This window comes from Chiloscyllium plagiosum, chromosome 14 (genome assembly GCF_004010195.1).
Source record: "Chiloscyllium plagiosum isolate BGI_BamShark_2017 chromosome 14, ASM401019v2, whole genome shotgun sequence".
Lineage (NCBI taxonomy): Eukaryota > Metazoa > Chordata > Chondrichthyes > Orectolobiformes > Hemiscylliidae > Chiloscyllium > Chiloscyllium plagiosum.
Genome location: NC_057723.1, coordinates 77,779,494 through 77,800,344, shown reverse-complemented (window position 1 = coordinate 77,800,344; position 20,851 = coordinate 77,779,494). Strand labels below are relative to the sequence as shown.

General features: G+C 42.1%; 1 protein-coding gene across 3 annotated transcripts in view; it reads left to right on the top strand.

Moving 5' to 3' along the window:
• The window catches only part of LOC122556822 (zinc finger protein 346-like), a 61,314-nt gene that overhangs the window by 25,593 nt on the left and 14,870 nt on the right, over nt 1–20,851 (top strand). For all 3 annotated transcript variants that reach the window (XM_043704030.1, XM_043704029.1, XM_043704028.1), the window contains one exon: nt 1,794–1,953. In XM_043704030.1, the coding sequence (XP_043559965.1) occupies nt 1,794–1,953 (160 nt within the window). The remainder of the gene's footprint in view (nt 1–1,793; nt 1,954–20,851) is intronic.

Genomic DNA, 20,851 nt, shown 5'->3' with positions numbered 1-20,851 from the left:
ACAATACGGTCCCTCTCGTTTGTAAATACTGAAGAGAAGTACTTGTTCAAGACCTCTCCTATCTCTTCCGCCTCAATACACAGTCTCCCACTACTGTCCTTGATCGGACCTACCCTCGTTCTCGTCATTCTCAGGTTTCTCACATACGCATAAAATGCCTTGGGGTTATCCTTGATCCTATCCGCCAACGATTTTTCATGCCCTCTCTTAGCTCTCCTAATCCTTTTCTTCAGGTCCCTTCTGGCTATCCTGTATCCCTCCACTGCTCTGTTGAATCCTGTTTCCTCAACCTTATGTAAGCCTCCTTCTTCCTCTTTACCAGACATTCAACCTCTCTCGTCAATCAAGGCTCCCTCACACGACCATTTCTTTCCTGCCTGATAGGTACATACATATCATGGACACGTCGTATCTGCTCTTTGAAAAAGTTCCACATTTCCACCACATCCTTCCCTGACATCCTTCTCTGACTTTCTTTAATGAAGACAGATTTAAAATATAAATTTAACACCTTGGCTGTGCCTTTTGCCTCTTCAAGGTGACCTCCTTTTGGTGCTTGATTAGCCCCATATTTTGTTTGATTATCCTTTTTTGTATACTGGTAAAAGACAACTTTGGGTTCTCACTTATCTAGTGCATTCCCTTTGTCCATCTTCTATCCTTTTTAGTTCTTTTCAAATTAGTTTTGTGATTTTTATGATTGCTTCTCTACAAGTCATTTGTCATAAAACCCTTATATATATTTAGTCATTCAGGAAGCTTTGACTTTGGATTATCTTCCTTTGCTCCTTTTAAAAATTTTCTTATTTTGTACCTGAACTATTTTCTATTTGAAGGACATCATGTGTCCATAATAAATTACAGACAAAGGGATGCTAAACTATAATCATTGGTTGTGGATGTGGGTGTGTGTATACAGTCAGTTCTTCTATAATGCGATGGTTGCATTCTTGTGTGGCCATGTATTATAGAAAAATCGCTCATTAGAAACAACGCTTAAAGTGTTGCCGATGTAATCACGTTACAGACAACAAACATTTTAAAAGTTCGTGCTTTAGAAACGCATCCCCAATTTGTCAGTTGCATTCCAGTGAATTTGGGTTGACATAATGCACGTTATAGCAGAACAACCTTTATTAAACATATGCATACACAGTGACACACTTTATGTATGCACATACATACAAAAGATAAGACATATTTAAATACCTTGTAGATGGACGAAATTCAAGAGGAAATATTGAATAAATGAGGCCCATTGCACTGAGTGTGTAAAATGCTGTTTACCCTGTCCACCTATAAATTCCTAGATCTCAAAATTACTGTTGGCATTCTGTTTAGAAAACTGAAGTGTTCTTACAAACTGAATTTAGTATTTACTTAAGGAAAATCAGTTGTGGTTAACAGTTCAGTACCTTTAAGTAGGTCTTTGACTAGGTGTTAATTATTAAATGTGGAAGATGATTGACTACTTGTTATTAGTTTGTAGCTGAAGGATATAACTCAGTTTTAACATCTTGGCACATATGACGCAACATTTAAAGGCAGTGGGCATCAACTAGTCCATCATTTATTTTAAAGTATATCTACTTACAATGCAAATAAATACATTTTCGTGTTTAAATAATAAGTAAATAATACTGTGTGTGTAGAGAAATGGATGTGTTTGTCATTTTAACAGATGAACCCAAATCAGATCAAACTCTGTTCAAAGATCTGCGATATGATTAATTTAAAACAATAATGTTAATAGTAGAGTTAATGCAATCAATCATTTCTGAACTTTTCTACAGGACAGTAGCAATGGAGAAGTGGATCGGAATAAGTATTGTCCTCTATGTAATATGACTTTTACATCGCCAGTTGTTGCCCAATCCCATTACCAGGGAAAAAACCATGCAAAAACTCTGAAACTGAAACAGAAGCAAGATGAAATAACCCCAGCATCCTCTGGTAAGTGATCTTGAGTGTATTGTCAAGGCTGGAGTACATGATCTGTTCAGTTGCATTGAAAATTGCGACAAGAAGTTTGCCATATTGTGGGGAATGGTAAGGAAGTATGTAAATTGCTTGATGTTCTATTTGATCATATTCCTGCAAACCTGAAAATGAAATTGTTGCATTCCTCCAAATGTTTAACTGTATTCCACCCCAATGTTCTCAAAGGAAGTTACTTTTCATTTTTTATGTCACTGTAAATTGGTTGTTCAACATTTTCATAGTCACGGCCACATTTCAGTTTTTTCTGACTTGGGATAGTCTATAAGCAAGTTTCATAAAGAAAATTTTGGGAAATCATGTCTCTCAAATTTAAGTATTTTTGCAGAAGTGTTCAAGAAGAAGTATGAAGGCAAAGCAGTAGACGTTGCCAACATGGTCTGTAGGAAGGCCTTCGACAAGTTTCTCCATGGTAGACTGGTTATTAAGATTAGATCACATGGGATCCAGGGCGAGCTAGTCAACTGGATACAAAATTGGCCTGACTGTAGGAGACAGAAGATGCTGGTGAAAGTTTGTTCAGACTGGAGGCCTGTGACCAGTGATGTCCCAAAAGGATCAATGCTGTGTTCATCATTTATATAGAAAGTATTTGGATGAGAATTTAGGAGGGATGGTTAGTAAGTTTGTGGATGACACCAAATTTGTTGGTACAGTGGACAGTGAAGGAGGTTATCTCAGAATACAACAGGATCTTGATCAACTGGGCTAGTGGGCTAAGTAATGGCAGATAGAGTTGAATTCAGATAAATGTGAGGTGTTCTATTTTAGTAAGGTAAATCCAGGCAGGATTTACACAATCAACTGTAGAGCCCTGGGAGTGTTATGGAACGGAGAAACCTAGCAGTGCAGGTACAGAGTTTCTTGAAAGTGGTGTCAAAAGTAGATAGTGATGGTGTTTGGTGTGCTTGCCTTCGTTGGTCAGAGCATATGGTACAGGAGTTGGGGCATCATGTTACAGCTATACAAGGCATGGGTAAGGCCACATTTGGAATACGTACAATTCTGGTCACCCTGCAATAGGAAGGATGGTATTAAACTGGAATGGGTGAAAAAAAAAGTTTACAAGGATGTTACTGAGACTGAGAGGTTTTGAGTTATAAGGAGAGGCTAGATAGAGTCATAGAGATGTACAGAACAGAATCAGACACTTCAGTCCAACTCGTTCATGCCGACTAGATATCCCAACCCAATCTAGTCCCACCTGCCAGCACCTGGCCCATATCACTCCAAACCCTTCCTATCCATATACCCACCCAGATCCCTTTTAAATGTTGCAATTGTACTAGTCTCCACAACTTCCTCTGGTAGCCCATACACGCACTACCCTCTGCGTGAAAAAGTTGCCCCTTAGGTCTCTTTTGTATCTTTCTCTTCTCACCCTAAACCTATGTCCTCTAGATCTGGACTCCTCCACCCCAGGGAAAAGACTTTGCCTATTTATCCTATCCATGCCCGTCATGATTTTATAAACCTCTATAAGGTCATGCCTCTACCTCCGACTCTCCAAGGAAAACAGCCCCAGCTGAACCAACCTCTCCCTATAGCTCAAATCCTCCAACCCTGGCAACATCCTTGTAAATCTTTTCTGAACCCTTTCAAGTTTCACAACATCTTTCCGATAGGAAGGAGACTGAAATTACATGCAATATTCCAAAAGTGGCCTAACCAATGTCCTGTACAGCCGCAACATGACCTCCCAACTCGTGTACTCAATACTCTGACCAATAAAGGAAAGCATACCAAACACCACCTTCTCTATTCTATCTACCTGCAACTCTACTTTCAAGGAGCTATTAACCTGCATTCCAAGGTGTCTTTGTTCAGCAACACTCCCTAGGACCTTACCATTAAGTGTACAAGTCCTGCTAAGATTTACTTTCCAAAAATGCAGCACCTCGCATTTATCTAAATTAAATTCCATCTGCCACTCTTCAGCCCATTGGCCCATCTGGTCAAGATCCTGTTGTAATCTGAGGTAACCATTTTCGCTGTCCTCTACTCCTCCAATTTTGGTGTCATCTGAAAACTTATTAACTATACCTCTTACGCTCACATCCAAATAATTTATATAAATGACGAAAAGTAGTGGACCCCCAGCACCGATCCTTGTAGCACTCCACTGGTCACAGGCCTCCAATCTGAAACCAACCCTCCACCACCACCCTCTGGCTTCTACCTTTGAGCCAGTTCTGCATTCAGATGACTAGTTTTCCCTATATTCCATGAGATCTAACCCTGCTAACCAATCTTCCATGGGGAAGGCTGAGACTTTTTTCCCTGGAGCGTAGGAGGCTGAGAGAGTAACCTTATAGTGGTTGGTAAAATCATGAAAGACATAGATAAGGTGAATTGCCAAGGTTTTTTCCCCTTGGGTAGGGGAGTTCAAAACTAGTGGGCAATGGTTTAAGGTGTGAAGGGAAAGATGTAAAAGAGACTCGAGGAGCAACTCTTTCAACCGGGGTGGTGAGTTTATGGAACAATTTGCTAAAGGAAGTGGTAGAGGTGGGCACAACATTTAAAAGACCTCTGGACAGATACATGGAAAGAAGTAAATATAAAGATATATGGGCCAAACACAGGCAAATGGGACCAATTCTGTTTTAGTACCTGGTCAGCATGGACAAGTAGGACAAAAGGACCAATTCCCACGCTGTATGACTATAATATTTGCCACCACAGTAAAGATGAATTTTATGGAAAAAAAAGCAATAAAATAATATTTAAACAAGTAATTATTAAAAATAATAGTGAAATGATTGAATGGATGTATTTAAGGTTAGGTAACTGAGTGAATCAGGTGTTAGGTTGTTATGTAAATGTAAATGGTTGCAGTTGGGTGGGTGTGAGAGTTAGTGACTGGATGTTAGGTAGGTGAAGGATTGGTGTAGAACCTCTACAGTGTGGTAACAGGCCCTTTGGCCAACATGTTCACACTGACCCTCCGAAGAGCAACCCACCCAGACCCGTTCCCCTACCCTATTATCTTATATTTACCCCTGACTAATGCACCCTGAACACTATACATCCCTGAACACTATGGGCAATTTAGCACACCTAATTCACCTAACCTGTACATGTTTGGATTGTGGGAGGAAACCAGAGCACCCAGAGGAAACCCACACAGACATGGATAGAATGTGCAAACTCCACACAGACAAGTTGCCCAAGGCTGGAATCGAACCTGGATTCCTGGCGCTGTGAGGCAGCAGTGCTAACCACTGAGCTGTGCCGCCCTGTGGTGGGAGATTTGGAGAAAACACACAAAATTGGATTTAGACAGAAAAGACAGCGAGAAACCATACATATTGAGAACCAAGAGAAAGTGGTTTGAGATGATTAGGAATGGTTTTTGGATCTGGGATACATTGCTTAAGAGTTTGGTGAAGGGAGGTTCAATCATGAATTTCAGAAGGCAATTGCAAAGCACCTGAAGGGATTAACAGGATGGAAGAGTAGGGATGGGTGAATTGCTCTTTCAGAAAGCTTGCACAGTCATGACAAGCTAAGTCGTCACTTTCTGTGCTGTAACCGTTCTATCTAATGAATTAAAAATAGTACAGATAATCAGTAATATGGAGACATCTATTCAGTACAGAGTTCCAAGAACAGATACAAGTTCTGTTGTGGACTTTGTTGTTGTAGAAAACATTAAGGAGGAGAAAGTGAGGTCTGCAGATGCTGGAGATCAAAGTTGAAACTTTATTGCTGGAACAGCACAGCAGGTCAGGCAGCATCCAGGGAACAGGAGATTCGACGTTTCGGGCACAGGCCCTTCTTCAGGAGAAGGGCCTGTGCCCGAAACGTCGAATCTCCTGTTCCCTGGATGCTGCCTGACCTGCTGTGCTGTTCCAGCAATAAAGTTTCAACGTAGAAAACATTATCCAGGTCAAAATTGCTAAAGTTAGCAAGTACTGCCAATTAGTTTAGTACAGTTGAGCAAAATTTAACTTAAGTATTAGAGTATTGTTAGGAATACAGTATTCATGCCTTTGGCCAAACAATTTGAAGATGTTCCAAAGCAAATATAGAAATGAGATACTGGATCCAACTGGTCTTTAGACAAATAATGGTAGCAGCTGAGACTGAAAGTTAGTCGGATCAAATGGCTAAACTATAATGACCAAGTTTCAAATTAAGTTATTGATTGAACTGTTGGCTTTTTGAGAACATAATTTTTGTGCCATACCGCAAAATTATTGTTTGGAGCAGCAAAGATATTCAAACTGCTTTTATACTGCAGTAAAAGGCGAAATTCTGGAGAAACTCAACAGGTCCGGTAGTAGACCTTCAGAAAAAGCGTCACTGGACTGAAACGTTGACTCTGCTTTTTCTCAACAGATGCTGACAGACCTGCTGAGTTTCTCCAGCAATTTGTTTTTATTTTTGATTTCCAGCATCCACAGTTCTGTTTTTTTTGTTTTTATACTGCCATCGTTTTGGATTCAGATTCTTGGTGACCAGAATCTGTAAAGTGACACCCTGAGCTATGTTGACATCCTTAACAGATCAAGAGTCACAGACCTTTCTTTCCCCCCCCCCCCCCCCCCCTCAAAAAAAAACATTAACCAGACTACAAACCTGGTTATCAGCAATTTAGCTGACTTTAAAAATTCGGAGTTAGGTTATCAAAACAAGTGCCTTGTAGCCCAATCTAAAATAGCATCATTGTGAGAACATCATTTAAGACTTAAAGTACAAAATAAGCAAAAGATTTTATCTCAAATGTCATAGATTCATACAGCATAGAAAAAGCCCAATGAGTCTGCAACAGCATAACTATCCCTAAAAGTGTGTTAATCCCAATTTCCTGCACTTGTCCTTGAATATTATGAAATTTGAAGTGCTTGTTCAAAATAGTTTTTAAAGGTTGTAAGATTTCAGACCTCCAGTACTTTCCCAGGCCGTGAATTCTAGATTCCACCACCTGCTCAGTGAAAGAGTTTTTTCCAAATCCTCTCTGAATCTCTGCCCTTTACCTAAAACTGTGTCCCCTCGAGATTGACCCCACAACCAAGAGAAACAGCTGCTCCTGACTCACCCTCATTATCTTATACATGTCAATTCATGTCCCCCCACCCCTCCAATCTTCTCTGCACTAAAGAAACAATCCAAGCCTATCCAGTCTCCCCTCATACCTCAATTTATCCATCTCAGATAATATCCTGGTGAACCTTATCCATACCCACTTCAGTGTTATCACATCCTTCCTGTAGTGTGGCAATGAGAACTGTACACTCCAGTTGTGGCCTCACCAATGCTCTGTACAGCTCCAATATTGCCTCCTTGCTGTAATACGCTATGCCAAGACTGATGAAAGCAAGTGTCCCATATGCTACCTTAACTATCCTATTCACATGTTCTGCTGACTTCAGGGATCTGTGAATAATTACCCCAAGATCCCTCTGTTCCTCTAAGATACTCAGTCCCTTGCCATTCATTAAATACTCCCTGAATTTCATGTGCATTAACCTTCTCAATCTGTTTCCCATGTGCTATCTTATCAAAAGCTTTGCTAAAATCCATATAAATTACTTCAACTTAACTTCCCTCACACATTTGATCACATCTTCAAAAAATTCTAACAGATTTGTTAGGCATGACCTCCCTCTGACAAAGCAATGGTGAATTATCTCTAATTAACCTAAGCCTTTCCTAGTGAGTAGTGATTTGGCCCTTCAGAATTTTCTCCAATAGTTTCTCTACTGCTGAAGAAGGGAAAAGGTTGAGATTCTGAAGGGAGATTACAGAAAGTTAGGCAGAAATTTAAAAAGGAGATCCTCGAGAGTTGTAATATCTGGATTACTCCTAGTGCTACGAGCTAGTAAGGGCCAGAATAAGAGGATAGAGGAGATGAATGCATGGCTGAGGAGCTGGTGAATGGGAGAAGGATTCACATTTTTGGATCATTGAAATCTCTTTTGGGGTAGAAGTGACCTGTATATGGACGGATTGCACGTAAATTGGAAGGGGACTAAGATACTGGCAGGGAGATTTGCTAGTGCTGCTCGGGAGGAATTAAACTAGTAAAGTGGCGGGGTGGGACCCAGGGAGATAGTGAGGAAAGAGATCAATCGGAGACTGGTATAGTTGAGAACAGAAGTTAGTCAGGGCAGGCAGGAACAAGGTAGGACTGATAAATTAAACTGCATTTACTACAATGCAAGGGGCCTAACCGGGAAAGCAGAGCATGGTAGCTCAGTGTTTAGCACTGCTACCTCACAGCACCAAGGTCCCAGGTTCGATTCCAGCCTCAGGTGACTGTCTGTGTGGAGTTTGCACATTCTCCCTGTGTCTGCGTGAGTTTTCTCCGGGTGCTCCAGTTTCCTCCCATAGTCCAAAGATATACGAGTCAGGTGAATTGACCATGCTAAATTGCCGATAGTGTTAGGTGCATTAATCAGAGGGAAATGGGTCTGGTTGAGTTAATCTTCAGTGGGTTGGTGTGGACTGGTTGGGTTGAAGGGCCTGATCTCTCACTGTAGGGAATCTAATCTTAAAAAATAAACTCAGGGCATGGTTAGGAACATGGGACTGGGATATCATAGCAGTTACAGAAACATGTCTCCGGGATGGGCAGGACTGGCAGCTTAATGTTCCAGGATACAAATACTATAGGAAGGATAGAAAAGGAGGCAAGAGAGGAGGGGGAGTGGCATTTTTGATAAAGGATAGCATTACAGCTGTGCTGAGGAAGGATATTCTTGGAAATACATCCAGGGAAGTTATTTGGGTGGAACTGAGAAAAAAGAAAGAGATGATCACCTTATTGGGATTGTATTATAGACCTCTAAATAGTCAGAGGGAAATTGAGAAACAAATTTGGAAGGAGATCCCAGCTATCTGTAAGAATAACAGGGTGGTTATGGGGGGGGATTTTAACTTTCCAAACAGATTGGGACTGCCATAGTGTTAAGGGTTTAGATGGAGAGGAATTTGTTAAATATGTACAAGAAAATATTTTGATTCAGTATGTGGATGTACCTACTAAAAAAGGTGCAAACCCTGGCCTACTCTTGGGAAATAAGGCAGGGCAGGTGACTGAGGTGTCAGTGGGGGAGCACTTTGGGGCCAGCAACCATAATTCTGTTAGTTTTAAAATAGTGATGGAAAAGGATAGACCAGATCTAAAAGTTGAAGTTCTAAATTGGGGAAAGGCCAATTTTGACGGTGTTAGGCAAGAACTTTCAAAAGCTGATTGGAGGCAGATGTTTGTGGTAAAGGGACGGCTGGAAAATGGGAAGCCTTCAGAAATAACGAGAATCCAGAGAAAGTATATTTCTGTTAGAGTGAAAGGAAAGGCTGGTACGTATAGGGAATGCTGGATGACTAAAGAAATTGAGGGTTTGGTTAAGAAAAAGAAGGAAGCATATGTCAGGTATAGACAGGATAGATCGAGTGAATTCTTAGAGTATAAAGGAAGTAGGAGTATACTTGAGAGAAATCAGGAGGGTAAAAAGGAGACATGAGATAGCTTTGGCAAATAGAATTAAGGAGAATCCAAAGGGTTTTTACAAATACATTAAGGACAAAAGGGTAACTAGGGAGAGAATAGGGCCCCTCAAAGATCACAAGGCGGCCTTTGTGTGGAGCCGCTGAAAATAGGGGAGATACTAAATGAGTATTTTGCATCAGTATTTATTGTGGAAAAGGAAATGGAAGATATAGAATGAAGGGAAATTTAGCAGATGGTGACATCTTAAAAAATGTCCATATTACAGAGGAGCAAGTGCTGGATGTCTTGAAACGCATAAGAGCGGATAAATCCCTAGGACCTGATCAGGTGCACCTAGAACTCTGTGGGAAGCTAGAGAAGTGATTGCTGGGCTTCTTGCTGAGATATTTGCATCATTGATAGTCACAGGTGAGGTGCTGGAAGACTGGAGGTTGGCTAACATGGCACCACTGTTTAAGAAGGGTAGTAAGGACAAGCTAGGGGACTCTAGGCCAGTGAGCCTGATGGTAGTGGGCAAATTGTTGGAGGGAATCCTGAGGGACAGGGGATGTACATGTATTTGGAAAGGCATGGACTGATTAGGGACAGTCAACATGGCTTTGTGCGTGGGAAATCCTGAGTCTCAAATTTGATTGAGTTTTTTGAAGAAGTAACAAAGAAGATTGATGAGGGCAGAGCGGTAGATATGATCTATATGGACTTCAGGAAGGCGTTCGACAAGGTTCCCCATGGGAGACTGGTTAGCATGGTTAGACCTCACTGAATACAGGAAGAGCTAGCCATTTGGATACTGAACTGCTTGAAGGTAGAAGACAGAGGGTAGTGGTGGGCGGTTGTTTTTCAGACTGGAGGCCTGTGAACAGTGGAGTGCCACAAGGATCGGTGCTGAGTCCACTACTTGGATCTTTTAAATGATTTGGATGTGAGCATAAGAGGTATAGTTAGTAAGTTTGCAGAAGACACCAAAATTGGAGGTGAAGTGGACAGCGAAGAGGGTTACCTCAGATTATAGCAGGATCTTGACCAGTTGGGCCCATGGGCTGAGAAGTGGCAGGTGGAGTTTAATTCAGATAAATGTGAGATGCTTCATTTTCGGAAAGCAAATCTTAGCAGGACTTATACACTTAATAGTAAGGTCCTTGGGAGTGTTGCTGAACAAAGAGACCTTGGAATGCAGGTTCATAGCTCCTTGAAAGTGGAGTCGCAGATCGATAGGATAGTGAGGAAGGCGTTTGATATGCTTTCCTTTATTGGTCAGAGTATTGAGTACACAGGTTGGGAGGTCATGTTGCAGCTGTACAGGACATTGGTTGGACCAGTATTGGAATATTGCATGCAGTTCTGGTCTCTTTCCTACCAGAAGGATGTTGTGAAACTTGAAAAGGTTCAGAAAAGATTTACAAAGCTGTTGCCAGGGTTGGAGGATTTGAGCTACAGAGAGAGGCTGAACAGGCTGGGGCTATTTTCCCTGGAGCGTCAGGGGCTGAGGGGTGACCTTTATAGAGGGTTATAAAATCATGAGGGGCATGGATAGGATAAATAGACAAAGTCTTTTCCCTGGGGTGGGGGAGTCCAGAAGTAGAGGGCATAGGTTTAGGGTGACGAGGGAAAGATGTAAGAGAGACTTAAAGGGCAACATTTCCACGCAGAGGGTCGTATGTGTCTGGAATGAGCTGCCAGAGGAAGTGGTGGAGGCTGGTACAAATGTAACATTTAAGAGGCATTTGGATAGGTATTTGAATACGAAGGGTTTGGAGGGATATCGGCTGGGTGCTGGCAGGTGGGACTAATTTGGTTTGGATTATCTGGCCGGCATGGACGGGTTGGATTGAAGGGCCTGTTTCCATGCTGTATAACTCTATGACTCTATGATTAAGTGATACTCACTGGTCTGTAATTTCCTGCTTCATCTCTACCACCCTTCTTAAAAAGTGGAACCACATTCGCCATCCTCCAGTCCTCTGGCACTTTCCCCAAGTCTAGAGAGGAATTAAAAATTTATGCCAAAGTCCCTGCAATTTTCTGCATCCCCTCCCATAGCAGCATGGGATGCAATTCATCCAGGCCAGGGGATATATCTGTTTTAAAGCCCATTAGAGACTCCAACACCTCCCCATTTCTTGTCAAACTGTGCAAGTTCCTCACAGTCCCTTTTCCTGTATTCCATACCTACATGCTCCTTTTCCAAAATGAAGACCAAAGAGTATTCATTCAATACCCTTCCAATTTCCTGCAGCTTCGCAAACAGGTTGTACTCTTGGTCCCTAATTGGCCCTACTTTGTCCCTGATTAACCTCTTTCCTTTAATGTATTTATAAAATATCTTGGGGTTCTCCCTAATCTTGTTCACAAATCCTTTCCCTTGCCCAATTTTTGCTCTTCCGATTGTTAGGTTTTTTCCGGTACTTCCTGTATTCCTGTAAGGCCGCAGCTGAATTGCTCCCTGTAGATTTGCTAAAAGCTGTTTGCACTCATGTAAGAGTGTTTTAAAGACGTGTCGGAAATGGCAGCTTTGTTAGTTACCCCAGTATCTACTCTCAGAAGTGACTCATTGTTTTTGTTCTCAGTAGTTGAGAAAGAAATGTTTGCCAGGATACCAGGAGAAGCATCCTATTTTTCAAATATTGTCAGTTACTAGCTCGTATCCAGTTGAATTGCAGGAACAAATTGCTTTATTACATGTTAAGGACATCATGTCTTGACAACACAGCACTTTCTCAGTATTGCACTGGAGTATCAGATTCTAGTCTTGGAATAGGGTTTGAATTTAGTTTTTACCCTCTAACATATCAATGCTGAAAATGTGAAGTATAATGTGCAGTTTTTGTCCCCTTTGGAACATATTGCCAAAGAGGGTGTGCCATAAATGTTCATCAGACTTTTTCCCAGGATAGTGGGACTGTTCTATGAAGAGTGGTTGGAGAAATTGGACCCATATTCTCTAGAGTTTTGAAGAGTGAATGATGATCTCATCAAACAGATAAAATACTTTGAGATTGACAGGATAAGTGCAAGTAAGATGTTTCCCATGGTTTTGGAGTGTAAAATCAAAGAATACTAATAAAAAATAAGCACAAGACAATTAAGACTAAGACTACTCAAATTTTGTGTGTTCTTGTATCTTAAAATTGAATTTTCTACTGCTTCAGATCTGCTGCATAGATTGAAGTGTAATTGGAACAATAAATCAAAGGCCAGAGTGTACCCTGGTTTATCCGTAATTCATCACATGTTATCTATTGTAGTACTTAAAACACAACACTTGCCTTCTCCAGTCATGTCTAAGGATTGGTTCCCATAATTACTCTATAGTATAGAACTTGAACACTGCTGAAAAATATAAATCCATTATTGAGGCTGTTCATCTTGTATTGATTAGGACAGGTGCATGAGCGTTAAATTTTAAGGGAAATAGAGGAAATCAAAGATGGCGGTGGTTTGAGTGGTCTGCTGTGCTGGGCTCTCTGCCATAACTCCTGGTAAGGTGGACCTTTACTCTCCTCCCCCCCCCCCCCAATTAACTACCCCTAGGAGAAAAAAATTGCTAATATAAACTTGCTGAACATTTGGAGCGGCAAAAATTGTGGTGTGACAGCTTTAAGACAAGAATGAAAACAAATAAAGGAAAGGGGCTGAAAGGAGTACAGCAGGCAGGGTGCTCCCGTACTGCATCGGGGTGCCTGCAGCCATTGCTCAAACTCTCGGGCCGGACCCTTTGGATTTAATGGGGCAGCAACATTTGTTCTCTGAGTTTGCCAAACTCCGAGAAAAGATTTGAAGCAGCGGTGGAACCACTGTCTGCTATGCTGAAAACGCATGAGCAGGAAGTTCAATTGTTGGACCGAGTAGAGGCAGTGGAGGAGAGGACTGGCAGACATCTCAGCAGGAAGTATCCAAATACTGGAAGACCAGGTTTGGGTCCTTCAGGAGCAAGTGGACGACCTGTAAATTAAAAATAGAGAAAACCTCCGGCTCGTGGGTCTTCCGGAACGCGAGGATGCAGGGCCTGATGGTCTACATCCCAGGGTACTGAAGGAGGTGGCTCGGGAAATCGTGGATGTGTTGGTGATTATTTTCCAGAGTTCGATAGATTCAGGGTTGGTTCCTGAGGATTGGAGGAGAAAGTGAGGTCTGCAGATGTGTCCTGAAGAAGGGCTTATGCCCGAAACGTCGATTCTCCTGTTCCCTGGATGCTGCCTGACCTGCTGCGCTTTTCCAGCAACACATTTCCAGTCCTGAGGATTGGAGGGTGGCTAATATTATATGACTTTTTAAGAAAGGTGGGAGAGAGAAAGCAGGAAATTATAGACCAGTTAGTCTGACCTCAATGGTGGGAAAGATGCTGGAGTCTATTATAAAGGATGAAATTACTGCACATCTGGATAGTAGTAACAGGATAGGACAGGGTCAGCATGGATTTATGAAGGAGAAATCATGCTTGACTAATCTTCTGGAATTTTTTGAGGATGTAACTCTGAAGATGGACGAGGTTCAGTACTGGGACCGCAGCTTTTTACAATCTATCTTCAGGATATACAAGATGGTATTCGCAATAACATTCGCAAATTTCATCAGCTGGGTGGCAGGGTGAAATGTGATGAGGATGTTAGGAGATTACAGGGTGACCTGGACAAGTTAGGTGAGTGCTCAGATGCATGGCAGATGCACTTTCACGTGGATAAATGGATCCTTATCCACTTTGGTGGCAAGAACAGGAAGGCAGATTACCACCTAAGTGGAATCAATTTAGGTAAAGGGGCAGTACAGAGAGATCTGGGGGTTCTTGTACACCACTCAATGAAGGTAAGCATGCAGGTACAGCAGGTAGTGAAGAAGGCTAATAGCATGCTGGCCTTCATAACAAGAGGTATTGAGTATAGAAGCAAAGAGGTTCTTCTGCAGCTGTACAGGGCCCTGGTGAGACCACACCTGGAGTACTGTGTGCAGTTCTGGTCTCCAAATTTGAGGAGAGACATTCTGGCTATTGAGGGAGTGCAGTGCAGGTTCATGAGGTCAATTCCTGGAATGGCGGGATTACCTTACATTTGAAAGACTGGAGCGACTGGGCTTGTATACCCTTGTGAGGGGATCTGATTGAGACATATAAGATTATTAAAGGATTGGGCACTCTGGAGGCAGGAAACATGTTTCTGCTGATGGGTGAGTGCCGAACCAGAGGACACAGCTTAGAAATACGGGGTAGGCCATTTAGGACAGAGATGAGGAGAAGCTTCTTCACCCAGAGAGTGGTGGCTGTGTGGAATGCTCTGCCCGAGTGGGCAGTGGAGGCCCAGTCTCTGGATTCATTTAAGAAAGAGTTGGATAGAGCTCTCAAGGATAGTGGAATCAAGGGTTATGGAGATAAGGCAGGAAGAGAATACTGATTAGGAATGATCAGCCATGATCATATTGAATGGCGGAGCAGGCTCGAAGGGCTGAATGGCCTACTCCTGCACCTATTGTCTATTGTCAAAGACCTTGTTGGCTTCTTGGAGAAGTGCCTCTGAAGTTCCTGGGCTGGAGTTGGACCTATTGAATGTGGAGCGGGCCTGGATTGCAATGCGTAAGCCTTGGTCGGGCCCATGTCCCTGAGCTGTCCTAGTGTGACTCCTGCATTGTAAAGAAAAACAGTTAGTGATTGAAACATCAAGAAGACTGGGAAGAGATTCACAGGCTCGAATGCACAAAGGCTAAAGATAATGTTTTTTCAGGATTTCTCAAGAGCCAGAATTAAGAAGAGAAGGGCGTTTGATGAAGTTAAGAGAAAATTAAGGGATCTGAACATTTAATATTCCTTGGGGTACCCAGCGTGTTACATTTCGCTCATGGAGGACCAGTATATAATTTCGATTCTGCAGAAAAGGCAAAGGACTTTGTGAATTCTCTGAATTAAAGGACTCGGGGGAAGGGGGGTGCATTTGTACTGATAATGGTATGGGTTTTTTATTGCTCCTTTTCTTCTCTCCCCTTTTTCTGTGGTTATCAGCTTTATACATACGCCTTGATGTAAAATCGGAATTATTTCTTATATCGGTCGGTTGGGAATTATCTGGGGCTTTTTTTTTTACTGCTGTCATTTTGCTTTTGGATTGGGGGTGGCTATACCTGTGGTTAAGGTGTGGGGGGGCATCCATTGTTAACTCTCAGAATGTAAATAACAGGTCGTAGCAGAATAACAATGTAAATGAACATCAACTAGCCACAAAAAGATATGATCCTCTCTCACTAGTATCCTTACATACAGATAAGGAAGGACACTACTTTGACTGGGACAACACATCCATCCTAGGACAAGCCAAACATAGAAACGCACGAGAATTTCTAGAAGCATGGCATTCCAACTGGAACTCTATCAACAAACACATCGAGTTAGACCCCATCTACCACCCCCTGAGGAAAAAGAACCGGAAATGGCATCACCACAAGAAATGACATTGGCAACCCAAACATATAAATAGAAAGCACGAATTATCAGCAGTGCTTCGCCGGCAGGCCTACTGAAGATGTAGGGCGACGAAACGTCTGGAAATGAACCTTGCAGCGCAGCGAGCAAACCTACATCCAATAACATTTTCTTCATTTGTGAATTGCCTGGGGCTAGGGCACAGCCTCAGCTAAAGCGAGTTAGAATGGTAGCAAGGATTGGGAGGAGTGCCCCCTATGGGCAAGAGAGGACATCTCTAATAAATTGGGGGTTATTTGGGTGTTTACTTAAGTTAAATGTAGTGATTCGTTTTTTAGTTGTAGTAGTTTTAATTGGAATAGGTTTTAGACTTTATAGTGTATTTGTCGCTTGCTGCACCTCAGATAAAATTCCTCCTCCTGGGAAACCATGGGCTGCACTGGATGATCAGTGATTTGTTCCAGTGGTGCTCCTGGAATGTAAAAGGGAGCCATTCCCCCATTTAAAGAAAGAAGGTGCCATGTTAAGCCTTAGGAAGGAAAGGATGGACATTGCCCTGCTGTAGGAGAGGCATTTAACTGATAAGGAACATCTGAAACTGCAGCAGGGAGTGTTATGATAGGGTATTCTTCGCCTCCTTTAGCTCCAAGAGTAGAGGAATAGCTATACTGGTAAGAAGGAACCTCCCTTTCCAGGTAACTGAGCAAATTAAGGAAGAACATAGATGGTTCATTATTCTTAAAGCTCTAATACATGGAGAAGCGTATGGCATCTTGAATGTGTGTTGTCCCTGGCGCACCCTCTTAAATGTCTAATTGATGTAGTCACTAAATTAATGAGTCTTGGGGTGCACTGCATGATCATGGGGGGGGGGGGGGGGGGGGAGGAGGAGGAGGAGAAGGAGTTTAATTGCCTAACAGATTCCAAGGTAGACAGGGTGCCAAGGGGCCTGGCAGGTATGCCCACGCAGTCTCAGCAGTTGGCGGACCTGTGTGAGGAGTTGGGATGAGTGGATGTGTGGAGGCACCTCCACCCTAATTTAAGAGACTTTACTTTCTATTCCAACCCCCACAAGTGCCATACAGGAATTGACGTGTTTTTTAATGGCATTGGATTGTTTGGACAGAACATTGGTATGCAAAATTGGGAATGTAACTATCTCTGGCCAAACGCCAGTGTAGTTAGATGTTAAAATCAAGGGTGGCGGAATAAATGCACGGCACTGGCGCATGGATCCATTCTTGTTAAGGGATAGCAAATTCGTTGAGTACATTACAAGAGAGTTCAGGGCCTTCTGAGATATCAACTCTGGTATGCCCAGTAATCCGGCAATACTTTGGGAGACCACTAAGGTATATTTACAAGGCCTGATTATTTTCTATTCAATGACTAGAAGGAGGCAGAGGGAGGAGCAACAACGGATGCTTGAGACCCAGCTGCAGATAGCTGAGGAAGTATATTATAATAGGCTCTCTTTGGTCAAGCTGCAGCAGATCACAGCTCTGGACTTATTGCACACAGCTGGCAAAGTAAGAGGTCTCCTTTGCTAAACAAAGAATTAGAATTTGGAGATAAACCAGGTAGATATTTGGCTAATAAGAAAAATGCTTCCCAATCTATTATGTCTGTTAGAGAGAGGGCTGGCACGGTTACCTGTGAGTTGAAGAAGATCATTGTTAGATTTAGGGAATACTTTGCAGAGTTATATCGGTTGGAGGGAGGTGAACATGGTGCAGCGAGAATGCAGTCCTTTTTTGAGAACCTGGACCTACCCAGTACAAACGTGGAACAGGTTTCCCTGTTGAATGCACCTATGACGGTACAGGACATGCAGGAAGCAATAAAGCATCTCCAGGGGGCAAAGAACCAGGGCCAGATGGATTCACAAGTCAATTCTATAAGGAATTCATTAATGTGTTGGTGGAGCCACTTCTGGGGATGTATAACTATACATATACACGGGATTGTCTGCTGCCCTCACTTATGGAGGCTGATATCGCCCTTATTTTAAAGAAGGGAAAAGACCCTGAAGAATGTGCTCAATATTGACCAATTTCACTGCTGAATGTAGATTTTAAAATTCTATCCAAGATGCTGCCCCTGAGGTTGGAAAAGGTCCTGCCCCATATTATAAAAAAAGATCAGACGGGTTTTGTTAAGGGCCGTAGCTCCTCCAACAATATCAGGAGGGTACTAAACATAGTGCAGTTATGCCAGCAAAGGTTGAGCCCGGGTTTGGTGGTGTCTCTAGATGCAAAAAAGACGTTTGACTGGATAGAATGGCCGTACCTGTTTGGGGTCCTCGAGGGCTTTGTTCTGGGGGGAGCCTTTGCGAGATGGGTGGTGGTGTTGTATAATGATCCTAAGGCAGCAGTCATTACAAACGGCACTAAGTCAGATAACTTTAATATTGGGAGAGGTAGTCGACAGGGGTGTCCCTTTCACCGCTTTTATTTACCTTGGCAATTGAGCCGTTAGCTGAGGCTATCAGGAGGGATCCTGAAATAGTGGTGGCAGGGGCGGGATGGGGAGCATAAGATCACTCTATATGCTGATGACGTCCTTTTGTTCTTGGCCAATCCAGAGGAGTCCGTTCCTCAATTGATTCAAGCAATTAATTTATTTGGCAGTTTTTTGTGCTACAAGATTAACTTTACAAAATTGGAAGCCAAGCCGGTGGTGGGATTAGTGGAGGTGCCTGTTCTGAAGGATGGAATGCTGTTCCCATTGTTCGAGGGGAGGTCTTGATATCATTTAGCCAGCTAAGTCAGAAATAGGGATTGTCTAATAGGGACCTCATCCGGTACTTTCAGGTAAGGGAATTCATACAGAGGAAGACTACGCTCCTGGCTCAGTTTTACAAGTCAACCATGGGGAAAAGAGTGCTTCGGTGTACGGGCGCTCTTTCAGTTAGTACTTTGTATCATTTACAGAAAGCATGTGCCTTAGGGGATGTGGAGGGACTCTGTAGGATGTGGAATCAAGAGCTAGGAGAAAATATCTCATTGGAGGTATGGGAAAATATAAGGAGAATGCAAGCCATGCAATTGTGATTTTACACAGGGCTGATATGATGTCAGAGAGGCTGGCTAAGTTCAAGAGAGGAGCATCTCCAGGTTGTCCCAAATGTAAAATTAGTAGGGGGACTCTCTCACACTGCTATTGGTCATGTTGTAAGATCCAGAGATACTGGAGTGTTATGGTAACGGAGCTAAAGGACATCCTGGAGGTTGAAGTTAAAAGTGGATCAGGTATTTCTTCTTCTGGGGTTGCCAAATTTGCCTTCTCTGGGGGAACACGGGAAGAGATTGTGTAACATTCTTATCCACTGTGCGAGGAAGAACATATTAATGAATTGGACATTGGAAAAACAACTAGGTCTTATGGGGTGACGCAGGCTGGTAATGAAGCATCTCCCCCGAGACTACCTCACAAATATGGTGCACCACAAAACAGAGCAGTTTTACAAGACATGGCAGCCCTTTCTAAATTATATTAATTAGGGCCGTGGTATAGCCATGGGAATTAATCTGGGCGCCCATGGGGCCCTGGGAGGGAGCCTCAGTGGAGGTGTGGTGAATGAAATAGAATAAAGTAGAGAGATATTGAAGTTATGTGTGTTTAGTTTAATTTTTATTTAATTGGTTTGTAGTTTAAGTTAAGTAGATAGGTTAGTTCTGGTGGAATAGTAGGTAGTTCATTATTAATAGTATTGTGATATGACATTATTATACTGCCTCTATCTTTCTGTATTTTGGTATTACTTTTTTTTTTAATATAGATGTTCTGTAAAAGCTTTAAAGTTTCTATTAAAAATATTTTTAAAAATCTTAAGGGAAGAAACAATTTATATTTTATGTGAGAAGGGTGCTGATTGGTTGATAAGTGGTCTCTAGTTGAGACATTGACATGAGCATTCACTATGCCTGTCAACCTCAGAACATTCGGTGTAAATTCACTGTGGGACAGTACTTGCCAAACAGTGTTTCAAGAATTCATAATTGTGCAAACAAGCAGCTTAAGAATGTTGGACTCTCAATGTGGCTCACTTAGACTTACTGTAAGCTACATCTATTCATGTGCAAGGGTCTGTCAGCTGCAAACAAAACCTGACATTGCTCTTTTTTAAAAAAATAAATAAAACCAGGGAGTAAAGCAGTTCTCAACCAGTGCTTCAGTTGATCGAAGTCAGCATGCTTTATGAATGTAAACAAAAATTTCAGGGAGAATTGTTTCCTGGTGTAGTCTCCATCGTAAGCCTCAATGAACCACTTCGCACTTGTCAAACAAACAGCGTCCTTTTCTTGTACAGTATAAATTGTTTTCCCTTTGAAGATTGCTGTTCTTGCATCTGTCCTGATGAGTTAACATGAAAAGCTTTGATAGTTTTTTTAAAGGGTTCAGGTACATAATTCTTTGAAATTTACATGACATATAGATAGGGTGGTTAAGAAGGCATTTAGCATGCTTGCCTTCTAAGGTAAGGTAAGAGGAGAAAGATTTTAAAAAGACAGGGGCAATCTTTTACACAGTGGTTCATTTGTGGGATGAACTTCAGGAGGAAGTGATGAATGTGGGTACAGTTATAATATTTGAAAGACACTTCGATAAGTCCATGAACAAATGTTTGGAGGGCTATGGGCCAAATGCAGGCAGACCTAGTTAATTTGGGAATATGGTCGGCATGCATTGGTTGGACCGAAGAGTCTGTTTCTCTGCCGTTTGACTCTATTACTCTATAAAGAGTAATTGTTTTATTAAGAAGATTGAGGTCTTGATTCTCTACTCCAGAGAGTTGTGGAATCTCAGCCATTGAGTATCTTTAAAATAAAGATTGACAGATTATTAAATACTGGTGACATATTGGGATATGGCTCAATAATCTGAATGGCTTTCTCCTGTTCATGTGTTCTTATAGACTGAGCCATGCTAAGTCTTTGCTCTGTGTTTGGAGTGATGAGATTCTAGAGCTAAACCAGTGTGTAAGTTTTAGA